This window comes from Mytilus californianus, unplaced genomic scaffold, assembly GCF_021869535.1.
Source record: "Mytilus californianus isolate M0D057914Y unplaced genomic scaffold, xbMytCali1.0.p SCAF_5, whole genome shotgun sequence".
In the NCBI taxonomy this organism is placed as follows: domain Eukaryota; kingdom Metazoa; phylum Mollusca; class Bivalvia; order Mytilida; family Mytilidae; genus Mytilus; species Mytilus californianus.
The window spans coordinates 28,933,757-28,957,059 of record NW_026262701.1 but is presented as its reverse complement, the minus strand read 5'-3'; the positions used below and the strand labels follow the sequence as shown (position 1 = coordinate 28,957,059).

Below are 23,303 nucleotides of genomic sequence, written 5' to 3'. Positions count from 1 at the left end.
TTTGAATGATGTACATGTACATGTGGGCAGGGTTCTCACTAAGGCAAGTCCATGAGTCCTGGACTCATCATTTTCAAAATTAATGAGTCACAAGGTGCATCAAGATGGTAAAATGTTGTATCAACTGAGCTCATAAAACATCGGTTTATAACAAAATTTTAAAATTCATCTAAATTGAAGGTAATCTGGTAATTCCTTTTCTATTTTGTCATCATGGTCATGGAGACTGAAATAATAAATTATATAGCAATAAAATTTCATCTTCACATTGCTGGACTCGCCATGGCCAAAAAATGACAAGTCCCTGGACTCACCTTTAAAATTCCTCAGCGAGAATCCTGTGAAGGGATATATTTGGGATTCCTTGTTTTGCTGTGAATTCCAAGTATTTAGTTAAACATTACAAATAATGAATTTTGCACATAAAACAAGTAAAATTTGAATAATGTTCATACATGTACTTGTACATGTGTATATACAACTTGATTTAATAGCTTCTTTATCTGATTGCATTTGCTAACCTAAAATGTTATGAAAACCTTGTAAACTAGAACAATTCCATAGGAAATGATTTTATCTCATTTGATTTGAATATTACACGTATATCATTCCAAAAGGCATCAATGAAGCAAAATCCTTGTTGGAATAAAAAAATGGGTTTCCAATATTTTTCAGTACTTAATCTTTGTATAGAATAATTAACATGCATGTAACACAGTTACATCCAGTATTTAATGTCTCTTCTGTACCTTATTGAAGTAATTCATTGTATTCCTGATACATGTACATGGTTCCTGAAAATTTTTCCAAAAAATTTTGTATCAAAGTTTATGTGAGCATGCTTAAGTTAACCATGTGATCCATTTCCCATTTACCTGTTTACTGAATAATTATTAGGGAGGGGTATCATTAGTGAGCACTAGCTCAGAGTTCATCTTGTTATTTACATGTATCTGTCATGCATTTTGTCATGTCTGTTTCTATTTTCAGCTTTGATTTTCATCTTGATCTTGCAATGCTTTTTAGCCGCATCAAAAAACTTATCATGTAAGTATATTTCTCTTGTTTTTATGATGTAGTATATATCTTTTGGAGAAACTTTTCAATACCTGTTTTACTTTTAAAAATATTAGTTTGAAAAAGGAATGAATAGGGATTAAATGTATAATATACAACAACACATAACTATCCTAAAGATAGTCTTTAAAAACCTTTATTTTGTTATTATATGACCGCAAAAAAATTTTGCGGTCGTATATTCGTATGACGTTGGCGTCGTCGTCCGAAGAGACAATGGTTTTCGCACTCTAACTTAAGTTTAAGTGAATGGATCTCTATGAAATTTTACCATAAGGTTCTATACCACAAAAGGAAGGTTGGGATTGATTTTGGGGGTTATAGTACCAACAGTTAAGGAATTAGGGGCCAAAAAGGGGCCTAAAATAAGCATTTTCTAGTTTCCAGACAATAACTTGTGGAACGGTGTATGGATCTCTCTGAAATTATACCACAAGTTTCCATACCACAAAGGGATTGTTAGGATTTGCTTTGGGGGGTTATGGAACAAACCGTTTAGGAATTAGGGGCAAAAAAGGGGGAAAAACAAGGTTGTCCTGGTTGATTGACAGATACTTTAGTACAAAACATAATTTAAAGCAGTGTAAGGGAGATTAATCAAGTACATCATTTGAATTACCTCCCTTACACTGCTTTAAAATTATGTATAAGGTTACAAGAGCGCAATTATTTGTTTACATTTTACCGGCAAGTTTTTTACCCCAAGATGGTACTCAGAATAGAATACTATACGGCTTCTGATTGGATGATACAGGATTGGAATTACATTTAATCGAAAGCTTATCCAATTAGGTTTAAAAATTGCAGAAAATCATATTCACATTTTAGGAAGTATAGAAAATATCCTCCATTTCTGCACGTCGGAGCCATTAAAAATATGCCTTTTTCATTAAGCGAAAAAAATAGACGATCTTTTTCAACTGCATTTTAAGTCAATTTCTGCCGCATGACCCTATATATTTTTTTGGTTGTAATGCAACACTGGCATTTCTAGTAACAGGAACTGCAATCCGTTTTTCCCTAGTTTGTGTAGTCTTCGAGAAAAAAAATACGGAACACCAGTGGTACCCTATGGAAAATGCATTACGAATAATTGCGCTCTTGTAACCTATAGAAAAAAGACATTTTTTTTTAATAAGGCTTAGAAAAATGTTAAAAATAGTCATTTTGCTCGGAAAAAATGTGAAACAGCGAGAAATTGGGTCAAATGGACTTTTCATTAACGTGAATTCAAGCTATAGTCTGTTTACTATTTGTGTTGATTTCCATATCTAAATCTAGGGTGGGCTCGAATGTCGACAAAGTATGAAGAGAATAGAACGGTTTTGTGATATCTACTGTTTTTATGGGGAAAAGCATGTGTATATCTTGAATTTGAAGATTCATTTTGGTTTTTAACAATAATGATCGTGACTCAGTTGCTATTCTAGCAAAAAGCTAATTTGGTGAAAATTGACCGAAAGGGTCCCTAAGCAAACACCAACGATTTAGTTAAATTGCAAAGTAGAAAAATTAATCTTGGCATTGAATATTGTAGTCCAAGAATAGTTTATCCTGCCAAAGTAGTAATATTATCATATTTTCAAAATTTGGAAAAACTATAGTCTGTTTCAAAAACGTGTTTTTTCAAGAAATGGTTTCATTTAAAGCCATTCTTCAAAATTCGATGTAGCTTTTCCATATCAGAACGGTTTTGTCGACAATATGATCAGTGCTGGGTGACCTTTGAAAAATAAGGCCAGTAAATAAACTTTATCTTCATGTCTTTTTGAACAGTACCGTATTTGGTGAAAAAATCAGTTCAAATTTTTGGCCCGATCGGCGGGCAAAAACTAATTCTTAAAATTAAGAGAGTGATCAGATAATGTTTTAAAGACGTGATTTTATCTAGATAGACGCTAGCGCTTCATTTAGCGCGGGCGCTTAATTTTCGGAATTTTTTTTCATTACCGTATAGGTTACAAGAGCGCAATTATTTGTTTACATTTTACCGGCAAGTTTTTTACCCCAAGATGGTACTCAGAATAGAATACTATACGGCTTCTGATTGGATGATACAGGATTGGAATTACATTTAATCGAAAGCTTATCCAATTAGGTTTAAAAATTGCAGAAAATCATATTCACATTTTACGAAGTATAGAAAATATCCTCCATTTCTGCACGTCGGAGCCATTAAAAATATGCCTTTTTCATTAAGCGAAAAAAATAGACGATCTTTTTCAACTGCATTTTAAGTCAATTTCTGCCGCATGACCCTATATATTTTTTTGGTTGTAATGCAACACTGGCATTTCTAGTAACAGGAACTGCAATCCGTTTTTCCCTAGTTTGTGTAGTCTTCGAGAAAAAAAATACGGAACACCAGTGGTACCCTATGGAAAATGCATTACGAATAATTGCGCTCTTGTAACCATAAAGTAATGGTTAATGAACAATTAAGACAATTTAAAACAGTGTAAGGGAGGTAATCCAAATACAATGTTTTTATTACTTCCCTTACACTGCTTTTAAATTATGTTTAAAGAAATGCATATTTATAAAGGAAGACCAGTAAAAATATCTCCAAATGTTGCATCTTTTTTTTTTTTTACAAAAAAATCCATATGAAAGATTTGACACCATATTTTAAATTCTATTATAAAATAGATTAAGTTAGCACTATGGGAAATTTGAATTGAGATTATGACCATATCTTGAGGGAAAGAATTTTTTGGGGGAAATAGGGGGGAGGGGGTAAAAAGAAATTGTGGGGGGTCAATTTTTTCTCATTTCAGATTTCAGAAATTAAAAAGAATTATTCTTCATATATTATTTTTTTTTCATATTTCAAATATTGAAAAATTTCAAGAAGTAATCTTTAATTGCACAGTATGGCGCATTAGATTTTGTAAAATCTTTGACCACATTTATTTATTTGATATGCCGAATCTAACCGTGTATATAGATTTTTAATTTTGGGTACAGTTTTCAAATTGGTCTACATTAAGGTCCAAAGGGTCCAAAATTAAACTTAGTTTGATTTTAACAAAAATTGAATATATGGGGTTCTTTGATATGCTGAATCTAAACATGTATTTAGATTTTTGATTTTGGGTCCAGTTTTCAAGTTGGTCCAAATTGGGGTCCAAAATTAAACTTTGTTTGATTTCAACAAAAATTGAATATATGGGGTTCTTTGATATGCTGAATCTAGCCATGTATTTAGATTTTTAATTTGTGGGCCTTGCTATCAAATTGGTTCATATTGAGGTCAAAAGGGTCCAAAATTAAACTTTGTTTGATTTCATCAAAAATTGAATTATTGGGGTTCTTTGATATGCCAAATCTAACCGTGTATTTAGATTTTTAATTTTGGGTCTGTTTTTTTAAACTGGTCTACATTAAAGTCCAAAGGGTCCAAAATTAAACTTAGTTTGATTTTAGCAAAAATTGAATTCTTGGGGTTCTTTGATATGCTGAATCTAAACATGTGTTTAGATTTTTGATTATGGGCCCATTTTTCAAGTTGGTCCAAGTTGGGGTTCAAAATTAAACTTTGTTTGATTTCAAATTAAACTTTGTTTGATTTCAAATTAAACTTTGTTTGATTTCATAAAAAATTGAGTTCTTTGGATTCTTTGATATGCTGAAACTAACCATGTATTTAGATTTTGGATATTGGACCATAATAGGTAAAATAAAATTTTTAAAATTTTTAGACAACATTCATTCTGTGTCAGAAACCTATGCTGTGTCAAATATTTAATCACAATCCAAATTCAGAGCTGTATCAAGCTTGAATGTTGTGTCCATACTTGCCCCAACTGTTCAGGGTTTGACCTCTGCTGTCGTATCAAGCTGTGCCCAGTGGAGCATTTTATTTTTAGTTTGAATTCACCTCAATAAAGTTAAGGGGGAATATTGGACTACCCCCTAGTGCCCATGTGTGTATGCAATCTGACCTATATTTGTGTTTTTTTTTTTAATGCCCCTGATGCAGCAGAGGGGACACTAAGCATCTAAGTGTCACCCTTGTACATTTGTTTGTCCGCACTTACATTCCAAAATCAGTGTCAGTTCTCTAACTTGAGTTTGCCTCAACCAAATGTTATGAATCTTATACTCAATGATTATTTCCATAAAACACAGATCAAGTTCAAATTTGGGTGGCATCACTTTGACAGTTCTCTAGTTATATCCCTTTATAATGTCATATGCAAGCGGGGGCATCATGTGTGTCCTACATGTATGGACACATTCTCCATTTATTTTTACTTAAGTTAAACTTCTGAGTTTTATGACTAAGTAACCTACTTATAACCAAATTTATGGATGCATTTATTACCCTGATGAATGATGCCGAATACATTTGTATATATATCAGTTAAATATTGACAAGGTTGAGAGAAATTAATAACTGCTAAAGTTTGGTTTTAATAATAATGTTACCATTTTGAAGTGAAATTTACCTTTCATTGGAAATAACAAAAGATTAACCTACATGTAGTAATGAATTAGAGAATAAAGAATGGTGTTTTATTATTATTTCAGTTTGTAAATATGAGGAGTTAACAGACAGGAAGGGGTCAATAGACATTCCATTCATTCGACCTGCAGTCTATTGTCATCAATGGTCTATACAACCAAATGCATGGGAGGTAATCACTGTCAGGTAAGTTTTCAAGGGTATATGTAGATAACTTGTCAGAGGAATCAGATCAATAAAGGGAGATAATTTGTCAGAAGTGATTTTCTTTAGCTTATTGTACTGGTGATTATCAGTAGATTTTTTCTTGAACAATTTGTACATATTTCTCTGAAACTTAATCTTTATATATATAGGTTTGTAAATAACTTTCCATTTACATTATTTTATAGGTTTTCATTTCTAAAGGTTACAAAAATATTGAAACTATTATAGGTCACAGTACGGTCTTCAACACGGAGCCTTGGCTCACACCGAACAGTAAGCTATAAAGGGCCCCAAAAAATTACTAGTGTAAAACCATTCAAACGGGAAAACCAACGGTCTAATCTATATAAAAAACGAGAAACACTTATGAACCACATCAACAAACGACAACTACTGAACATCAGATTCCTGACTTAGGACAGGTGCAAACAAATGCAGCAGGTTTAAACGTTTTAATGGTACCAAACCTTCACCCTTTTTCTGAAACAATAGTGTAACATCACAACATAGAAAGACACACTATAAAATGTACACATATAAAACAATCTTAATCTTTTTCAAATCATTTGGGATACAAAGTCTTCTGTAATCTATTTCTTTTTCATTTGAACATTTTAATGCACCCTAAGTTTAAATGATTTGAAAATGATTCAACTTTTCTTGTAATATTTCAGCTTTAGTCGAATTAACATAGGTCAAAGGTCATCTGATGGTACATGTGGAAGTAACTACTTAACGATTGATGGACAAAAGCTCTGTGGAAGACAAACACCTTATGTGTACATACATGTATCTGATATATATGATACTAGAGTATTGATAAATTATTACCAGAATACATCTGTAGCTGATGTAGGATTTTCTGCAAAGTATACAAGAGGTATTGGTCTTTTGGTTTAGAATTTTTTTTTTAATTTGCCTATTTGTGATAAGGGATTTGATGATGACAATAGTTGTTCAATCATGTCATTAGAATTAATTACTATAGATAATCACAAGTGTGAATGTGATGTGTTCAGCTTAAGGTGGAAAATTCCAATAGAACTACAGTGACTTCAGAGCAAATTTCCTGTTGCTAGTATGGGATTTCTTTCATTCCAGCAGCAAGTAAATTTTTTGCTGAATATGAAATTTTGAAATTTTAAAAATGTTCATGAAATTAAAGAACATATGTACTGCTAAAGAAATGATTAAGATATATCTTAACAAATTTCATACAATTTTTGTCTCGCTTTGATAGTCAAAAAGCAAGACTCCAGTACAAAATGTATGCTGTTTCCAGCAGCGGCGGCAACAATTTGTAAAAGTTTGTGATTATGTCAGTTTAAGAAGAACCACTTATGCAGTTGTATTTATATTGGCACATCTCATTTCCATGCAGATTGTTTTGCCCTGCCTCCTCAGTCTTGGTCTATTGACATGTAAACTTTTTCATAGTTTACATGTTAAAGTTTGTAATTAAGTCAATTTATGGATAACCACTTATAATACCTTAATGATATTTGTTATGCAGTTTTATTGTAGAGCCTGCGACTTTTGTTGCAGAAAGCTCGACATAGCGATAGTGATCAGGAGGCGGCTACGACGGCGTTAGCTTACTTCATAAAAGCTTTATATTTTAGAAGGTGGAAAACCTGGATGCTTCATACTTTGTATATGGATGCCTCATGTTACAAAGTTTCCGTCAGTCACATGCCCAATGTCCATGACCTCATTTTCATGTTTCAGTGACTACTTGAAAAAAAAGTTAAAAATTTTTGTAATGTTAAATTCTCTCTTATTATAAGTAGTAGGATAACTATATTCGGTATGTGCGTACCTTGCAAGGTCCTCATGCCCGTTAGACAGTTATAACTTGACCTCGACCTCATTTCATGGATCAGTGAACAAGGTTAAGTTTTGGTGGTCAAGTCCATATCTCAGATACTATAAGCAATAGGTCAAGTATATTCAGTGTATGGAAGGACTGTAAGGTGTACATGTCCAACTGGCAGGTGTCATCTGACCTTGACCTCATTTTCATGGTTCAGTGGTTATAGTTAAGTTTTTGTGTTTTGGTCTGTTTTTCTTATACTGTATGCAATAGGTCTACTATTTTTGGTGTATGGAATGATTGTAAGGTGTACATGTCTAGCTGGCAGGTGTCATTTGACCTTGACCTCATTTTCATGGTTCAGTGGTCAAAGTTTTTTGAGATTTTGAGTTTTGGTCTTTTTTTCTAATACTATATGCAATAGGTCAACTATATTTGGTGTATGGAAATATTTTATGATCTATATGTCAGTTGCGCATGTTTTATTTGACCTTGACCTCATTTTCACAGTTCATTGCTCAGTGTTCAGTTTTTGCGTTTTGGTCTGTTTTTCCTAAACTATAAGCAATAGGTCAACTATATTTGTTGTATGGAAGAATTGTTAGCTGTACATGCCTGCCTGGCATGGTTCATCTGACCTTGACCTCATTTTCATTGTTCATCGGTCAATGTTTAGTTTTCTTGGTTAATGTTAAGTTTATGTGACAGTTGTAATAAAGCTTTATATTTAGGACTATCAACATAATATCAATGATTAGTAAAGAAGGCGAGACATTTCAGCGTGTGCACTCTTGTTTACATTGGCACATCTCATTTCGATGGAGATTATTTTGCCCTGCCCACTCAGTCATGGTCTATTGACTTTGAAACTTTTGCATAGATTACACATTAAAGTCATATAAAACTTCAAATTAAAAAAAAAGTTAAATATGTTTGATATACATGAATGGCTATGTTTTACAAGAAAACAAGTGTATGTGAACTTTCTTGTAAAAGAAATTCTTTATATCATCAAAATCTTCATTCAATTTGCTGATATTGTCCTGTATGCAGTGACCTGAACTACTAAACCACTCGTTAGAACTTCGGCCACCGCACAGCGCAGGTGCGAGGGGAACACCGTAATAAAAGAATGTAAACAACTTGCACTGAAAGGTAAATCAGAATAACTGATTCTTAAAGAACAAATTAGATACAGCAAATCATTTAACAACTGTTAAGGAAAAGTTTAGTTAACAAATGCCTGGAACATATAAAAAAAAAATGTCATGTCTCTATCCATTCACTTATTTGTCATGTGACTAATTTATCAATGTCACGATCTGATAAACTTCAGCAACAAACTCGTAAGTTAGTTAGCTTGTGATCAACAATCACTGAATGAAATATTATCTTTAATGCGTTAAAGATTTATAATAAATATAAAAAACGTGCATACAGGACTTAGTTTAGTATATATGCATGATTAGTTCAATAATTTCGATAACATTTAAATTACAAGAAACTCATTTCATCATGTTCATTAGACTTTAAAGTTTGTGATTAGTTCTGTTTAAGGGAAACCACTTATGATAAGTTAATGATATTTGGTATGTTGTTGTATCAGCATTGGCATATCTTTGGCATAGGAATTATTTGGCCCTGTGGGTTTAGTCATGGTTCATTGACTTTGAATATTTTGCATAATTTACATGTGAAAGTATTGCTTTTTTAATTTCAACATTTGCATTTTAATACTAAAAATGAGATAAAGTTAGGAAATCACTCAAAATATTTAAGAATGTTTCAAGCTTAGTTTTTAGTCCCCTACCGACGAAGACGAAGGGGACTTTAGGTTTGCACTCTGTCCGTGTGTCTTTCCATCCGTCAGTCCAGCAAATCAGTTTTCCACACTTTTTTTCTTCATGCTTGAAGATATTGATTTGATATTTGGTGTATTGTTTTATCATGACAAGTTACAGATCAAGTTTGACTTTTGTTCCTGTCTGACGATTTTGTGCAGAGTTATGGTTCTTAAACTTTGAAAATTCACTCAAATAATCAGTTTTCTGTACTTTTTTTTTGTCATGCTTGAACATATTGATTTGATGATTGGTATATAGTGTTATCATGACCTGTTACAGATCAAGTTCGAAGTTTGGCTCGGTCTAATGATTTTGTGCAGAGTTATTGTCCTTGGACTTAGAAAATTCACTCAAATAATCAGTTACAGATCAATTTCGAATTTTTTTCCGGTTTGATGATTTTGTGCAGAGTTATGATCCTTGGACTTAGAAAATTCACTCAAATAATCAATTTTCCACATTTTTTTTGTCATGCTTGAAGATATTGACTTGATATTTGTTATATAGTTTACACCATGACAAGTTATAGATCAAGTTAGCATTTTGTTCCAGTACAATGAAGTTTTAACTGGTAGGGGACTTTGTATTGCCAGGCAATACTCACAGAATGCTTGTTGAAAATGAATTTTCTCATTAAAGAATTTTACTATGATTGCAATCTTTGGGGTCAAGCAATAGTTCTAATAATACAAAACTTACTTCTATAAAGGCTGATCTTGAATGGAAGATTTATCATTGAATTTGTTTTTTTAAGGTGACATGTCCTCAGTATGTTTGGAAGATGAATATAAATGTTCCAATGGAAAATGTATCTATGAAAGCTGGAAGTGTAACGATGCGGATGAATGTGGTGATAATAGTGATGAGATTGACTGCTTAACAAGTATGTTGAGATATTTTTTACTGTGAATCAACTAATTTTTCACCAGCAATAAATTTTTGGTAGAAATTAAAATATTCAAATAAAAATCGTCATGAATATATGTATAACTTGGGCCTTCCTTAATATAAAAACTTTAAAGAAAATAAGAAAACTTGACAACAAATCAATTTTAATTCGGCTTACAAGGACTAATCCCAAAAATAAAGTAAAAAGAATTTACTTAGTACTTACACAGGACAAACAAAGAGAGTGTGCAAAAATTGTCATTGAATGTTCCCACAGAATGTATTGTATTGGAGGGGTTGTTTGTTTCAGCTACAAAAGTGCCAGTGCTGCTTTTAATTTCACTGATTAAAAAGCATAATTATTGAGATCCACTTGTTTCTTTAATTATATATCTGTGAAATAACAAAGAAGTAGGATATTGACTTTCATTCTATCTTTATAGAAAAGACAACAAGTGCTCCTACAACAACAAAGCAACAACAATGTGATCCTGGTGAGATAAGGTGCAGATCTGTAAATTGGTATGATACGGAGTATATATGTGTAGAACCAATGTATCAGTGTGATGGACGTAACAACTGTAGGTATGGTGAGGATGAATCCAGCTGTGGTAAGTGTTAGTTACAGAAAATATCAATTAAGGTATCAGGTACCAGTTACAGTAAAGTTCCAGCATCAGTTACCAGTTTACACATTAGTATTCGTTACCACTTACAGCAAAAACATCAATTACCAGTTACAGCTAAATATCAGTAACCAGCTACAGCTAAATATCAGTAACCAGTTACAGCTAAATATCAGTTACCAGCTACAGCAAAAATATCAATCACTAGTTACTGCAAAAATTCTAGTTACAGCTTATTGTCAGTTATCAGGTTGTACTTATGTTGTGCTGTTATATCACTATCTCAGGTAATAGAAGAGTTGAGTGCTTGCAAAATAAGTTTATCCTGGAACATTCTGTATGTGCTTTTCTTAAGACAGGAGCCTGTAATTCAGTAGTTGTAGTTGGTTGTTGCTGGTCATATGTGTTTTGTCATAAAACAGGGCGTTATTTTTCTACTTTAAATTTTATCATGTCAATGCCTTTTAATGGCTTACTATATGGTATGTGTTTTGTTCATTGTTGATAGCCATGTGGTACCTCATCTTCTTATTTTTATATAACAGTTATATGCAGGATTGTTTACCACTATAGATTTTCTGTATATTACATGGATTTTAAATGCAAAATACGGACCACAGATTTTATTCATGGAGGTACGGTTTCTGGTTCATTTAAAAAACTTTATGTTTTTTCTCACCAAAGTGCTTGAATGAGCGATGTAAGAGACCTATATAAAACACAATAAAGATAGAGATTTCAGCACCTTTCGGAACACCTCTAATTAATCTTCTGTTTTACTGATCATTCAAAGTATGTAACTGTAGATTAGAATTATGAAAATATGTAGGCTATGAAGTGGGCAGTTCATTACTTGCGTTGCTACTATATACTGAGAAAATACTGAGAAAATGGTTAATACAACTGATAGACTGAAATAGGAGTAAACACCTCTGTCACAAGTGAATACATACATAATAAGTGCATACATACATAGCAAGTGCAACCATACATAACAGGTGTATACATACATAACAAGTTCATATATACATAACAGGTTTATACATATATAACAAGTGCATAGCTACAAAAGTGTTAACATACATACATAACAGGTGTATGCATACATAACAAAGTCTACAAACATAACAAGTGTATACATACATAACAGGTGCATGCATACATATCAGGTGCATGTAACAGGTGCATACATTCATAACAGGTGCATACATACAAAACAAGTGAATACATACATAACAAGTGCCTACATAATATGTGTATACACACATATAAGTTGTATAGACACATAACAGCATTAAAAGGTGTATACATACATACCTAGTAAAAACATAGATAGCATGTGTATAGTTTTACATGCATAACTAGTAAATACCTACGTAACAGGTGCATACATAATAAATGTGTATACCTACAAAACATGTGCATACATACTTAACAGGTGCATACATACATAACAGTTGTATACATACATGACAGGTGCATACATACGATACATAACAAGAGCATACATACATACCAGTTGTATACATACATAACAGGTGCATGCATACATACAGGGTTTAAGCTAGGATTTTGAGGGCTTTAGTCACTTTTGCGCGAGATAAAAATCAACACTATTTTGGGTAACAGCAAGGGACCAAGGATGTATGTATATTACTTACTATACATCTTTGTCAGACTTTGAAGGACTAATTGCAGGATCTGACTGATGTGTCACTTAAATATGAAGATTATGATATAAGATCTGAAAATCTAGTTCAAAATTTTACTTCAATTAGTTTCAGGGGACATTCCTGATCAACAAAAGTTGGATACCTTTTTTTATAAAAACCAGGAATCACAGTATAAATGAACTTGTTGAACTTTGTAAGACTATTACACTGCATAATCATTATCCTCATAAGACTTTTAAATCGATATTTTTAATTAATTTCTATAAAGTTGGAACCAAGGATTTGAACAAATTAACATGGAACGATTCCAATAACTGTAAATTGTAAATTAATTGAGAATTGATCACGTTTACTTTCGATTTTCAGATGAAATGTAAACGGGAAGTGACAAGTAGATAATAAATTCAGTATGAATCCGGATTCATCTACGGATTGGTTCGTGTTTAAAAAGACAGGAAATTATCATTTTTTTATTTCAATTTGTTTAATAAGAACTATATTTGTCTCTCTCATTTATTTTGGCACTAAATTTATTTCGAATTTTACGTTTTAGTGTCTATAAATTCATAGGAATACTTTTACGCATGCGCAGTATATCGTAAAAGAAGCACCTGTTTGACTCGTTGATGATGATGGAAATTTTTAACGTGAAAACATTTCTGAACGTTTTGAATAAAGTTCTATCTTTTTAATCGAAATTGAATGTTTTATGTCAAAGATGACGAAAATACGATCATCTGACGAACTGCAAGTTATAATCGTTTTAGAAATGTTGAAATTAAAAAGTGAATTGTCCGGGGGAAAACAATTTTGTTCAAATGACGAAACTACGACAAGCGAACTGCAAATTGTGGTCGTTGGCCTTGAGAAATATTGAAATTAAAATGCAGACTGACTAATTTTACTGGGGAAAATAATTAACCGGATTAGTGACCCATCCGATGGCGATAAGTGGATAAGCTGTAAGCACAACTTTATAACACCTGTTGTAAATGTTAATTACCTGAGGGTCATAAACTTGTCAGAAACATGTAGACAGGTAGAATTATAGCATTTTCATGCGAAAATAGTTTTACACTTTCCAAATTTAAGTGACGAAATTGATTTGAAATACTTTCGTCATTTTGAAAACAGTTTCGTAAATTACGAAAGAGACGAGCACTAGCAAAATCACTGATACATATCAGGTGCATGTAACAGGTGCATATATACATAGCAGGTGCATACATACATAACAGGTGCATACACACATAACAGGTGTATACATACATAATTAGTACATACACATAAAATGTACATATTAACATATCAGATGTATACATTCATAACAGGTGTATACATAGTGTTTCCTACAAGAGGTTTTGGCATTGTATGGCTACCTGCCGTTTTTTCTTGATGCCCTGCCCTTTTTTTTTGAAAAAAAATTGGCACCATCCTTCTTTTCTGTTGTATTGTACGCCCTATCGTTATTTAAGATCGGTTCTGCAATATATCTTTTAATAAGACCATTTAGAGTTTCAGTTGACTCTCGTCTCGAACTAGGTTGACTCGAAATTTCAGGTGAGGCTAAGTTTTCCTGTGGTCCCTAACTTTGATCCATATAAATTTACTCCTGATGAGTCGAAATTGGCAGACTCTAACCAAATTTATAGTCCCAAGGTTAACTAAAGCATTCAAATTGCATTATTATCTCAGACTAATAAACAAATGGATTGAAGAGCTCTCCTGACAATACACGTGTAATTAAATTTCCGGTCACTGACCATTCTATTGATTTATGACCTTCTTCTTATCAAAAGTGCCTCTGAGAAAAAAAAATACCTTGCCCTTTTTATTCGACCGCAAAAAAATTTTGGGATCGTATAATGGTATGATGTCGTCGTCGTCTTCGTCCGAAGACACATTGATTTCCGGACAATAACTTTAGTTTAAGTGAATGGATCTCTATGAAATTTTTTAAGAAGGTTCAATACCACAAAAGGAAGGTTGGGATTGATTTTGGGGATGATGGTCCCAATCGTTTAGGAATTAGGGGCCCAAAACAAGCATTTTTCTTGTTTCAGAATAATAACTTGTGTATAAGTATTTCGAATGCTCTGAAATTGTACCACAATGTTTAATACCACAAGTAGAAGGTTGGGATTCATTTTAGGGGTTATGGGGCCAACAGTATAGGAATTAAGGGCCAAAAAGGGGCCAAAAACAAGCATTTTTCTAGTTTCCAGACAATAACTTGTGTGTAAGTGTATGGATCTTTCTGACATTGTACCACAAGGTTCCATTTAACAAAGGGAAGGCTGTGATTGAGTTTGGGGTTAATTGCCCCAAACATGTAGGAATTGGGGGCGAAAAAAGGGCCAAAAACAAGCATTTTTCTAGTTTCCAGACAATAACTTGTGTTTAAGTGTATGGATCTCTCTGAAATTGGACTACAATGTTCCATACTACAAAGGAAAGGCTGGGATTGAGTTTTGGGGTTATTGCTCCAAGGGGGGTTTCAAAAAGTTGGGGGGGGGATTTTTTTTTCCAATTTTTTTGAGGGATTTATATTTTTTTTTCAAAATTTTTCAAATTTCGAATTTTTCAAAATTTTCAAGAAGAAATCTTCAATTGCACAGTATTGCGCAATAGATTTGTAAGATCTTTGACCACATTTGTTTTGTGTCAGAAACCTATATTATGTCCAAAATTTGATCACAATCCAAATTCAGACAGTATCAAGCTTGAATATTGTGTCCAAATTTGCCCAAACTGTTCAGGGTTCGACCTCTGTGGTCGTATCAGGCTGCGCTCAGCGAAGCATTTTATTAAAAGCTGAAGGAAACACTTATACATTTATAATAATTGCATATATTCATAACAAGTGTGTAGATGCATAGCAAATGCATACATACATAATTACTTGGTAAGATGCTGGTCCAAATGAATAGTGAGAAATATGCTGACCACACAGAATAGGGAAAAGATTGCTTTGACAATAAACGCTTATGTATTAAATCAGAATTAATGTGAATCATGTAAGAATTTTGAGGACTTAAAGTGAACAAATAGACTAAATAAAAAGAGAACAGAGAAAAACAACTCATATTTAGTCAATAATAGTATATTGCTGAAGTAAAAATTAAACACTGTGCCACATTATCCATGAAAGAAGAGTTATTTCCTAATCTACCACACTGTTGTTAAATCAGTGACATGAAATATATATGTTGTTCAATGATGCAATGAGTTTACCCATCATCATTGAGGGTCTTAAATTCTTATTTAACCAACCAAAAAAAGAAATAATGAGGGTATAGATGTGTGTGCTTGCAAGCATTTATTCTTATTTATGATGTTATAGCTATGACTTCCCTTGTGACATAATAATTTCTCTTTTTTGCAGCATACAAAACCACAACAAAAAAACCTGTGTGTGACAGATCGCAGATTTTATGTCGTCCAATCTATAACCATCAAAGAGATGTATGTTTAGACAGTAGCTTCAAATGTGATGGAAAAGTCAATTGTTTAGGAGGGGAGGACGAAAACAGTGACTTGTGTGGTAAATATTACGGAAAAGTCTGTTATTATTGTGGGGAGCATAAAGTCCTATGTGAAGTCGAGGCTTATGGTTTGGACTACAATCAAACCTGTATGAAGCAGTCACTCTTGGGAAGTATTAAAAGTGACCGCTCAACATGCTCAAGAAAGGTGACCTTTAAAAGAGGTTTCTGAAAAATTCTGATTCTGACATTGCCTGCGGCAAATTGTTTTAGTGTTTTTAAGCAGTAGAGATATCATTTTTTGCAATAGTTAATTGAAAAAATGGCAGATTTTGGCGTATAAAATTGGAAGAACTTTCTAAAAATGATAGTATTTGTGGAGAAATAATTTGGTAATATTGTTTTCAACAGAAACTGAAAGGAGTAGAACATGAGGAATTTACAAATTCACCCCCTATTGCACAATTTGGTTGCAAATGGGTTCCCATTCTCATTTTGACTACAATGTTTTTTTTGTCATACTTATATTGCTAGTTTTAAACATTTACCAGTAATCGACAATTTTGTGCAAAAGTTAGGTGACCACTGACCACATTAGATGGGTGACTGCTGAAACCATTTAAATTATATAGAGAAAACTTTTGTGAGGGTCTGAAAGTGACCATTAGAGACAGGTGACCGCAGAAACAAGTTGACCGTTATGGCAGATTTGACTGTACTTAAACCTATGAGAAATATTCTTTTTTAAAAAATACTGAATTAGTTGAAACAAATTCCGACTGTGTTAGCTGTGATGGTGTCAGGATTTCATTAATTTAAAGTTTTACTTCTACCCCAGATAATTTTAGTTGTGATGTTCATAAGTTTTTACTTTATTCTAGGTTATACTACTGTCCAAGATGGAGTTGGCTGTCATGGAAATGACATTTTATGTAGATCAACTAGAACATGGGGGACAGTTTGTTTGAAAGAGAAATTTATATGTGATGGAAATAAAGACTGCTTCTATGGGGAAGATGAAGAGCAGGCTATCTGCAGTAAGCAAATATTTATTTACTATTTGGATTTTACCTAATTAGCATGATAAGGCTAATTCATTCCAGGAATCACAGGAATGAGGATCCGAAGGCACTTAAGAAAAATATTTTAAATGGTTGCATATTTTTTAGTAATGCACCATAGAAGGTAATTATTTGAATTGAAAGTGTTTCACAATTAATTAGGGAATGATGTATTTAAAGCCCTTTGATATACAAAAGAAGTGTTCAGGGTGTTCTTTAAGGTTTGCGACAAGTAAGGCCAGAGCATAACAATTATATGGGATTTACAAAATGAGAGACTGATCCCAAGTTTAATTGTGGATAAGTCTTGTTCATTTTCCACAATTGCATTTCCTGTGTTAAAACTAAATTTTTTTCTCTGTTAGAACTGTTTTTATACACCGTCAAAAATTTTGACGGGACGTATTATGGTATACAAATGTCGTCTGTCCGTCTGTCTGTCCGGCGTAAACATGTCGCACCGTAACTTGAGAACGACTTATCCAAATTTCATGAAACTTAACATAGTTGTTTCTTATGATAGTCAAACAATCAGTATACTTTTTGGTGAAAATAAGATTAAAACTTTTTTAGTTACGGGACTTAGTAACTAAAACAGGTGTGTGTTTTTTTTCACATGTCGTGCCGTATCTCAAAAACAATTTATGATTATTGCTTAAAACTTTACACCCTTCTTAGTTATATTTATCTTAAGATCTGTATACTTTTTGGTGATGATTCAAAATTTTATTTTTGAGTTATTGAGTATTTTGTAAGAAAAGGGGAGGGGTTTTTCACATGTCGTGCCATATCTCAAAAACGATTTATGATTATTGCTTAAAATTTTACACACTTCTTAGTTATATTAATCTAAAGATCTGTGTACTTTTTGGTTTTGATTCAAAATTTTATTTTAGAGATATTGAGTTTTTTTGTAAAAAAAATGGGGGTTTTCGCATGTCGCGCCTTATGTCAGAAACTATTTATGATTATTGCATGAAAATTCACACACAAGACGACGGGCATATCATGCGCTCATGGTGCAGCTGTTTATTGAGGTTGAAATTGTCAACCAGATTTATATCATTTATATTAAAAGATCAATTTGAATACCTAGAAAATTGCTGCTAATACATAGAATTTCAGTCAAGAGTAATATTTGGCACTTGTAGATGTAATTCGCTAAGACAGGAATGTTTTAAGCAGGGTTTTCTTCACATGTTGGCTAGTAAAACAAAGGACAAGGGTCACTTTAGGCCAAATATGGCCTTGAAATTCAACTTTATCATAAAGTATCTAAATTGCAAACATTTTGTTCTTAAATGGGTCTATTTCAAAAACCTTACTACTAGGTGGAATAAATCTCTTCATTTGAGTACATTCTAGGCTTCAAAGTCAGCACATTTTGTATATATTGTCAAAAAACGATGATTTTGGGCATTTTTTGGATCTTCAGGAAACCCTTGGCCGCAACCTAGGATCCAAAATGTTCTGTAGCCAAAAGTTGCCAATGTCACAGGGTTGGCAAAGTATTAACCGGGCGGGAAAACCCGGTCTGGGTTTTCCCGTGCTGGGCAATACTCCCAGAAACAGGTAATACTGGGCAACACTGTGTAATATGATTTTAGAAGCTAGAAGACCTAGAAGCTTCATACTTTGTATATAGATGCCTTATTTTACGAAGTTTCCGTCTGTCATATGTCCATTGTCCTTGACCTCATTTTCATGATTCAGTGACTTCTTGAAAAAAAAGTCAATATTTTTTGTAATGTTAATTTCTTCCTTATTATGAGTAATAGGATAACTATATTTAGTATGTGCGTACCTTGCAAGGTCCTCATGCCCGTCATACAATTTTCATTTGACCTCGACCTCATTTCATAGATCAGTGAACAAGGTTAAGTTTTCGTGGTCAAGTTCATATATCAGATACTATAAGCAGTAGGTCTACTATATTTGGTATATGGAACAATTGTAAGGTGTACATGTCCAACTGGTAGGTGTCATCTGACCTTGACCTCATTTTCATGGTTCAGTGGTCAAAGTTAAGTTTTTGAGTTTGGTCTTTTTTTCCTATACTATATGCAATAGGTCAACTATATTTGGTGTATGGAAATATTTTATGATGTACATGTCAGTCTCGCAGGTTTCATTTGACCTTGACCTCATTTTCAGGTTCATTTCTCAGTGATAAGTTTTTTGTGTTTTGGTCTCTTTTTCTTCAACTATAAGCAATAGATCAACTATATTTGTTGTATGGAAGGATTGTAAGGTGTATATGTCTGTCTGGCAGGTATCATCTGACCTTGACCTTATTTTCATGGTTCATTGGTCAATGTTAAGTTTTCATGGTTAAGTTTGTTTCTTAGATACTATAAGCAATAGGTCAACTATATTTAATGCATAAATTGATTGTAAGGTGTACATGTCTGTCTGGCATGGTTCATCTGACCTTGACCTCTTTTTCATGGTTCATTGGTCAATGTTAAGTTTTCTTGGTTAAGACTGTTTCTTAGAAACTATAAGCAATAGGTCAACTATGTTTGGTTTATTGCATGATTGTAAGGTGTACATGTATTTCTGGTTTGGTTTATCTGACCTTGACCTCATTTTCTTGGATCATGTTAAGTTTATGTGTTACTTGTAGTAAAACTTTATATTTAGGACTATCAACATAAAATCAATGGTAAGTAAAGAAGGCGAGACATTTCAGCATGTGCACTCTTGTTATAAAAATCTTTAGTGTATTGCATTTCTGATTAATCCTCTTTAAAATTCAGGCCAGAATTTCATATTACCCAGTATTGCCCATTATTACCTGTTAAAACCCAGTAAAACCCGGGTTTTCCCTGTATTTCCCACAGGGCTGTGCAATACTCATAAAACCCAGGGTTTTTGCCAACCCTGGCCAATGATGATATTGAATCCATAGACACAAAAACTTTCTGGATCAGGGGTGGCGTCCAAGGTGAATTATTTTAAAAACTGTTATTGAATTATTGAAAATTTTACCAAATCTGACATTACAACACAAATAATGCATACTTTAGGGGTCATTTCGTCGTCATTTTTAATGTGATATGCCAAAAAGAAGTTATTTTGTATTAATAGTAATATCACAACTATTTCTATGTGAAATTTGTTAAATTTTGGCCTGATTAAATAAATATCAAATTCTTAACGCCAATTATAACCCTTTATGGATTTACTTGTTTCTTAAAAATATATTATTTTCACAGGTCAAAAGAATTGTAACAAATATATTGAAGTAGAAAATCAGGGAGGATTCATCACATCACCAGGATACCCGAACAGTTACCCTGACAGTATTGAATGTGTCTGGAATCTTCACACTACAAAAAGATGGGGGATACAGATACGCTTTATAAGCTTTAAGTTACAAGATACAGAAAACACCGACTATCTGACAATATACGATGGTTCAGATAGCTCGTCAAGACTTATTAATACTTACTATGGTCTGAATACACCACCGTTAGTGATTGAATCAACATCAAGTGATTTAACAATTGTTTTCTATTCTGATTCATTTATCAAAGAAAAAGGATTTAATTTTACATATCAAAACAAAGGTACAGTACAATATTTGTGGCAAGCATAAAATTGCACATCAACAATTTCCTGTTGTACGTATTTGTACCCTCCACTGGTTTACATCTGTCTGTCCATCCATGTTTTCATCAGTCCATCCCTACGTCTCATAAAATTTTTTCTCAGGAACTGCAAACTAGAACTTCCTGAAATTTTCTATCATGTAAACATGCTATACTGTGTGATGCATTTTTACATCCATCGCTCATCAACTTTCTGTTTACTTAATGCTTCTTACAGGGGTATCATTAGTCAGAAATAGTTCACAGTTCAACTTCTTGCCAACTTACCTATTTTGGAAAGATAACACACTTAAAATGGCTTCTGAGGTCAGTAGTCTGTCCTGTGAGCATATTTGTGTTTTTAATGTTAAGGGAGACCTAAAATTGACCTTACAATTTGACCTATGTCATATCCTGTAGAAAAACCAATAATAACATTCTACTTTCTATGCAAATTTAAATAGTACAGACAATCTTTTTATATACAGTTTTATTAGACAGTGTCGATTGCTTCAAAATCTAATTATGATAATGTTGGGATGATAATTTTGCATTGCAATGGCCACTGCCGTAACTTGGCTATAAAGTTTTTATATAACAGAAGGTATGGTATGATTGTACAGTAAACATGTCTGTCTTGCAGGGTTCATAAAACTTTACCTCATTTTCATGAATCATTGATATAAATGTTAAGTTTACGTGATACTTGAAGTAACACCTTATCTTAAAGACTTTCAAGACAAAAATCAATTATAATCAGTAAAGCAAGCAAAGTCTATCCAAATTTATTTTTGCAAAGAATTCCACTCAGGCTGGTGCTAGGGGCCATCTTAAACTTGCAGTGAGGTGAGAGTTCTTTTGGTTTTTTTTTGCTCTGTGTTGAAGGCCTCACTGTGACTTTGAGATGAAGAACAGCCTTTGCTTTTTGTGTGTTTTTTTGCTGTGCATGTACTGATTTTGTGTCATGGATAGATACCCCATATCCTTTGTTTTTCTATGACATTTCAGGGTGTGCACACTTGTTTATTTGTAGGAAAATGTCTACCAGACCAGGTCCTTTGTGGAGGAGAAAAGGATTGTTATGACAGAATCCATGGTTGTAATGGTATTTGGGATTGTCCATTATCTGGATATGATGAAAAAAATTGTGGTAAGTTGTAGTTTAATATAAGTTACATGTAAGGAGATGTGGTATGATTGCCAATGAGGCAACTATGTGCTGATGGCAAACTATACGTAATTGGGTAGTATTTCTGATTTTGATGAACTTTTATATGCATTTAGCACTTGTCGAACTGCATCTGAATATATAAAAAAAATATATTTGTAGTAATAAAAAAAACTGTATTTATATTTAAATGCCAGAGAAACAATCAATTAAAACTGTCTGAAAGTATATTTGGTTAACTAAAAGTTATAATTTTACAATGAAGTACACGTTTTATATACTGTGGATTAATTATTATTGATGGCATACCAATTTTTTTGGATTTCTTGGGTATAGGTAACTCACACATTGAAATGTTCAATAAAGTAGCAGTGGCAGATCCAGAACTTTTCATAAGGGGGGGGCCCGCTGACTGACCTAAGGGGGGGCCCGCTCCAGTCATGCTTCAGTGATTCCCTATATAATCAACCAAATTTTTCCCACAAAAGGGGGGGGGGGGGGCCTCGGCCCCCCAGGGCCCCCCTGGATCCGCCTATGAGTAGAATTTTTTTATAGTCTAATACTCAGACTTTGGCAAAACCATGAAATCAAATATCTACTAAATTACAGGTTTTCCTCAATCCAGGAAAATAAAATGAATCCACAGTAGGCTTGTATGCAAATCCATGAAATCAAATATCAATAAATATATACAATATTTCTTCAATCCGTAATAATTGGCAGGGACTAAACTTAACTGTTTTCCTCCAGGGGCCAGCTGGGCCCCAACATATTTTTTTCAGGGGACCAACCAATTTTCATTCTAATAAAATAAAACTTAAATGTACTTTTCATATACTAATAAAGCTTTAAATAATTTTTATGTGATCCTATATGTAGCTTTTGAGCCTGGAAAAGATTATGTGTGATAACTTTATAATTATTGAATTATTGCCATCAGAAATATATCATAAGATTTGAAAATACTGATTTTAGTACATTTCCAATCAAAATTGCCCCCCTTCAATTTGAACTTCCTGTTGACATTTTGACAAAATGGCTGTTTCTATGAATCATTAAATGCTATTTCAAATCCAAGCCATCCTCTAATAGTGTTTATTAAAAACATTATTCAATTACTTTTTATTGAAGATTTTGTAAATATATATAGCAATGCTTGGACAAGTTATCGTCAAATACAGGCTTGTAATGAATCCCTGGACAACTGGAATGCATCTCAAAAAAGCAATGCAGATTCAACAGTGTAGACGAAAACACTAAACAAGAATAAAGTAATCGTAGAAGCTTCAAAATAGAGATGAGCTAGGCGATCAGGATCAGGATGATAAAATATGTTCGCCCATCTGAAAATTTGGACTGTTAAGTTTAGTCCCTGATTAGTATCCACAAAAATATAAGAT

At 33.0% G+C, this 23,303-nt stretch overlaps 1 protein-coding gene across 1 annotated transcript in view; it reads left to right on the top strand.

Moving 5' to 3' along the window:
* The window catches only part of LOC127702574 (low-density lipoprotein receptor-related protein 12-like), a 31,815-nt gene that overhangs the window by 1,407 nt on the left and 7,105 nt on the right, over positions 1–23,303 (top strand). Inside the window, exons 2-10 of the mRNA XM_052206827.1 lie at positions 991–1,047; positions 5,611–5,731; positions 6,427–6,632; positions 10,164–10,292; positions 10,741–10,908; positions 15,982–16,140; positions 16,963–17,118; positions 20,361–20,714; positions 21,769–21,885. Coding sequence (XP_052062787.1) covers positions 991–1,047; positions 5,611–5,731; positions 6,427–6,632; positions 10,164–10,292; positions 10,741–10,908; positions 15,982–16,140; positions 16,963–17,118; positions 20,361–20,714; positions 21,769–21,885 — 1,467 coding nt within the window. The remainder of the gene's footprint in view (positions 1–990; positions 1,048–5,610; positions 5,732–6,426; positions 6,633–10,163; positions 10,293–10,740; positions 10,909–15,981; positions 16,141–16,962; positions 17,119–20,360; positions 20,715–21,768; positions 21,886–23,303) is intronic.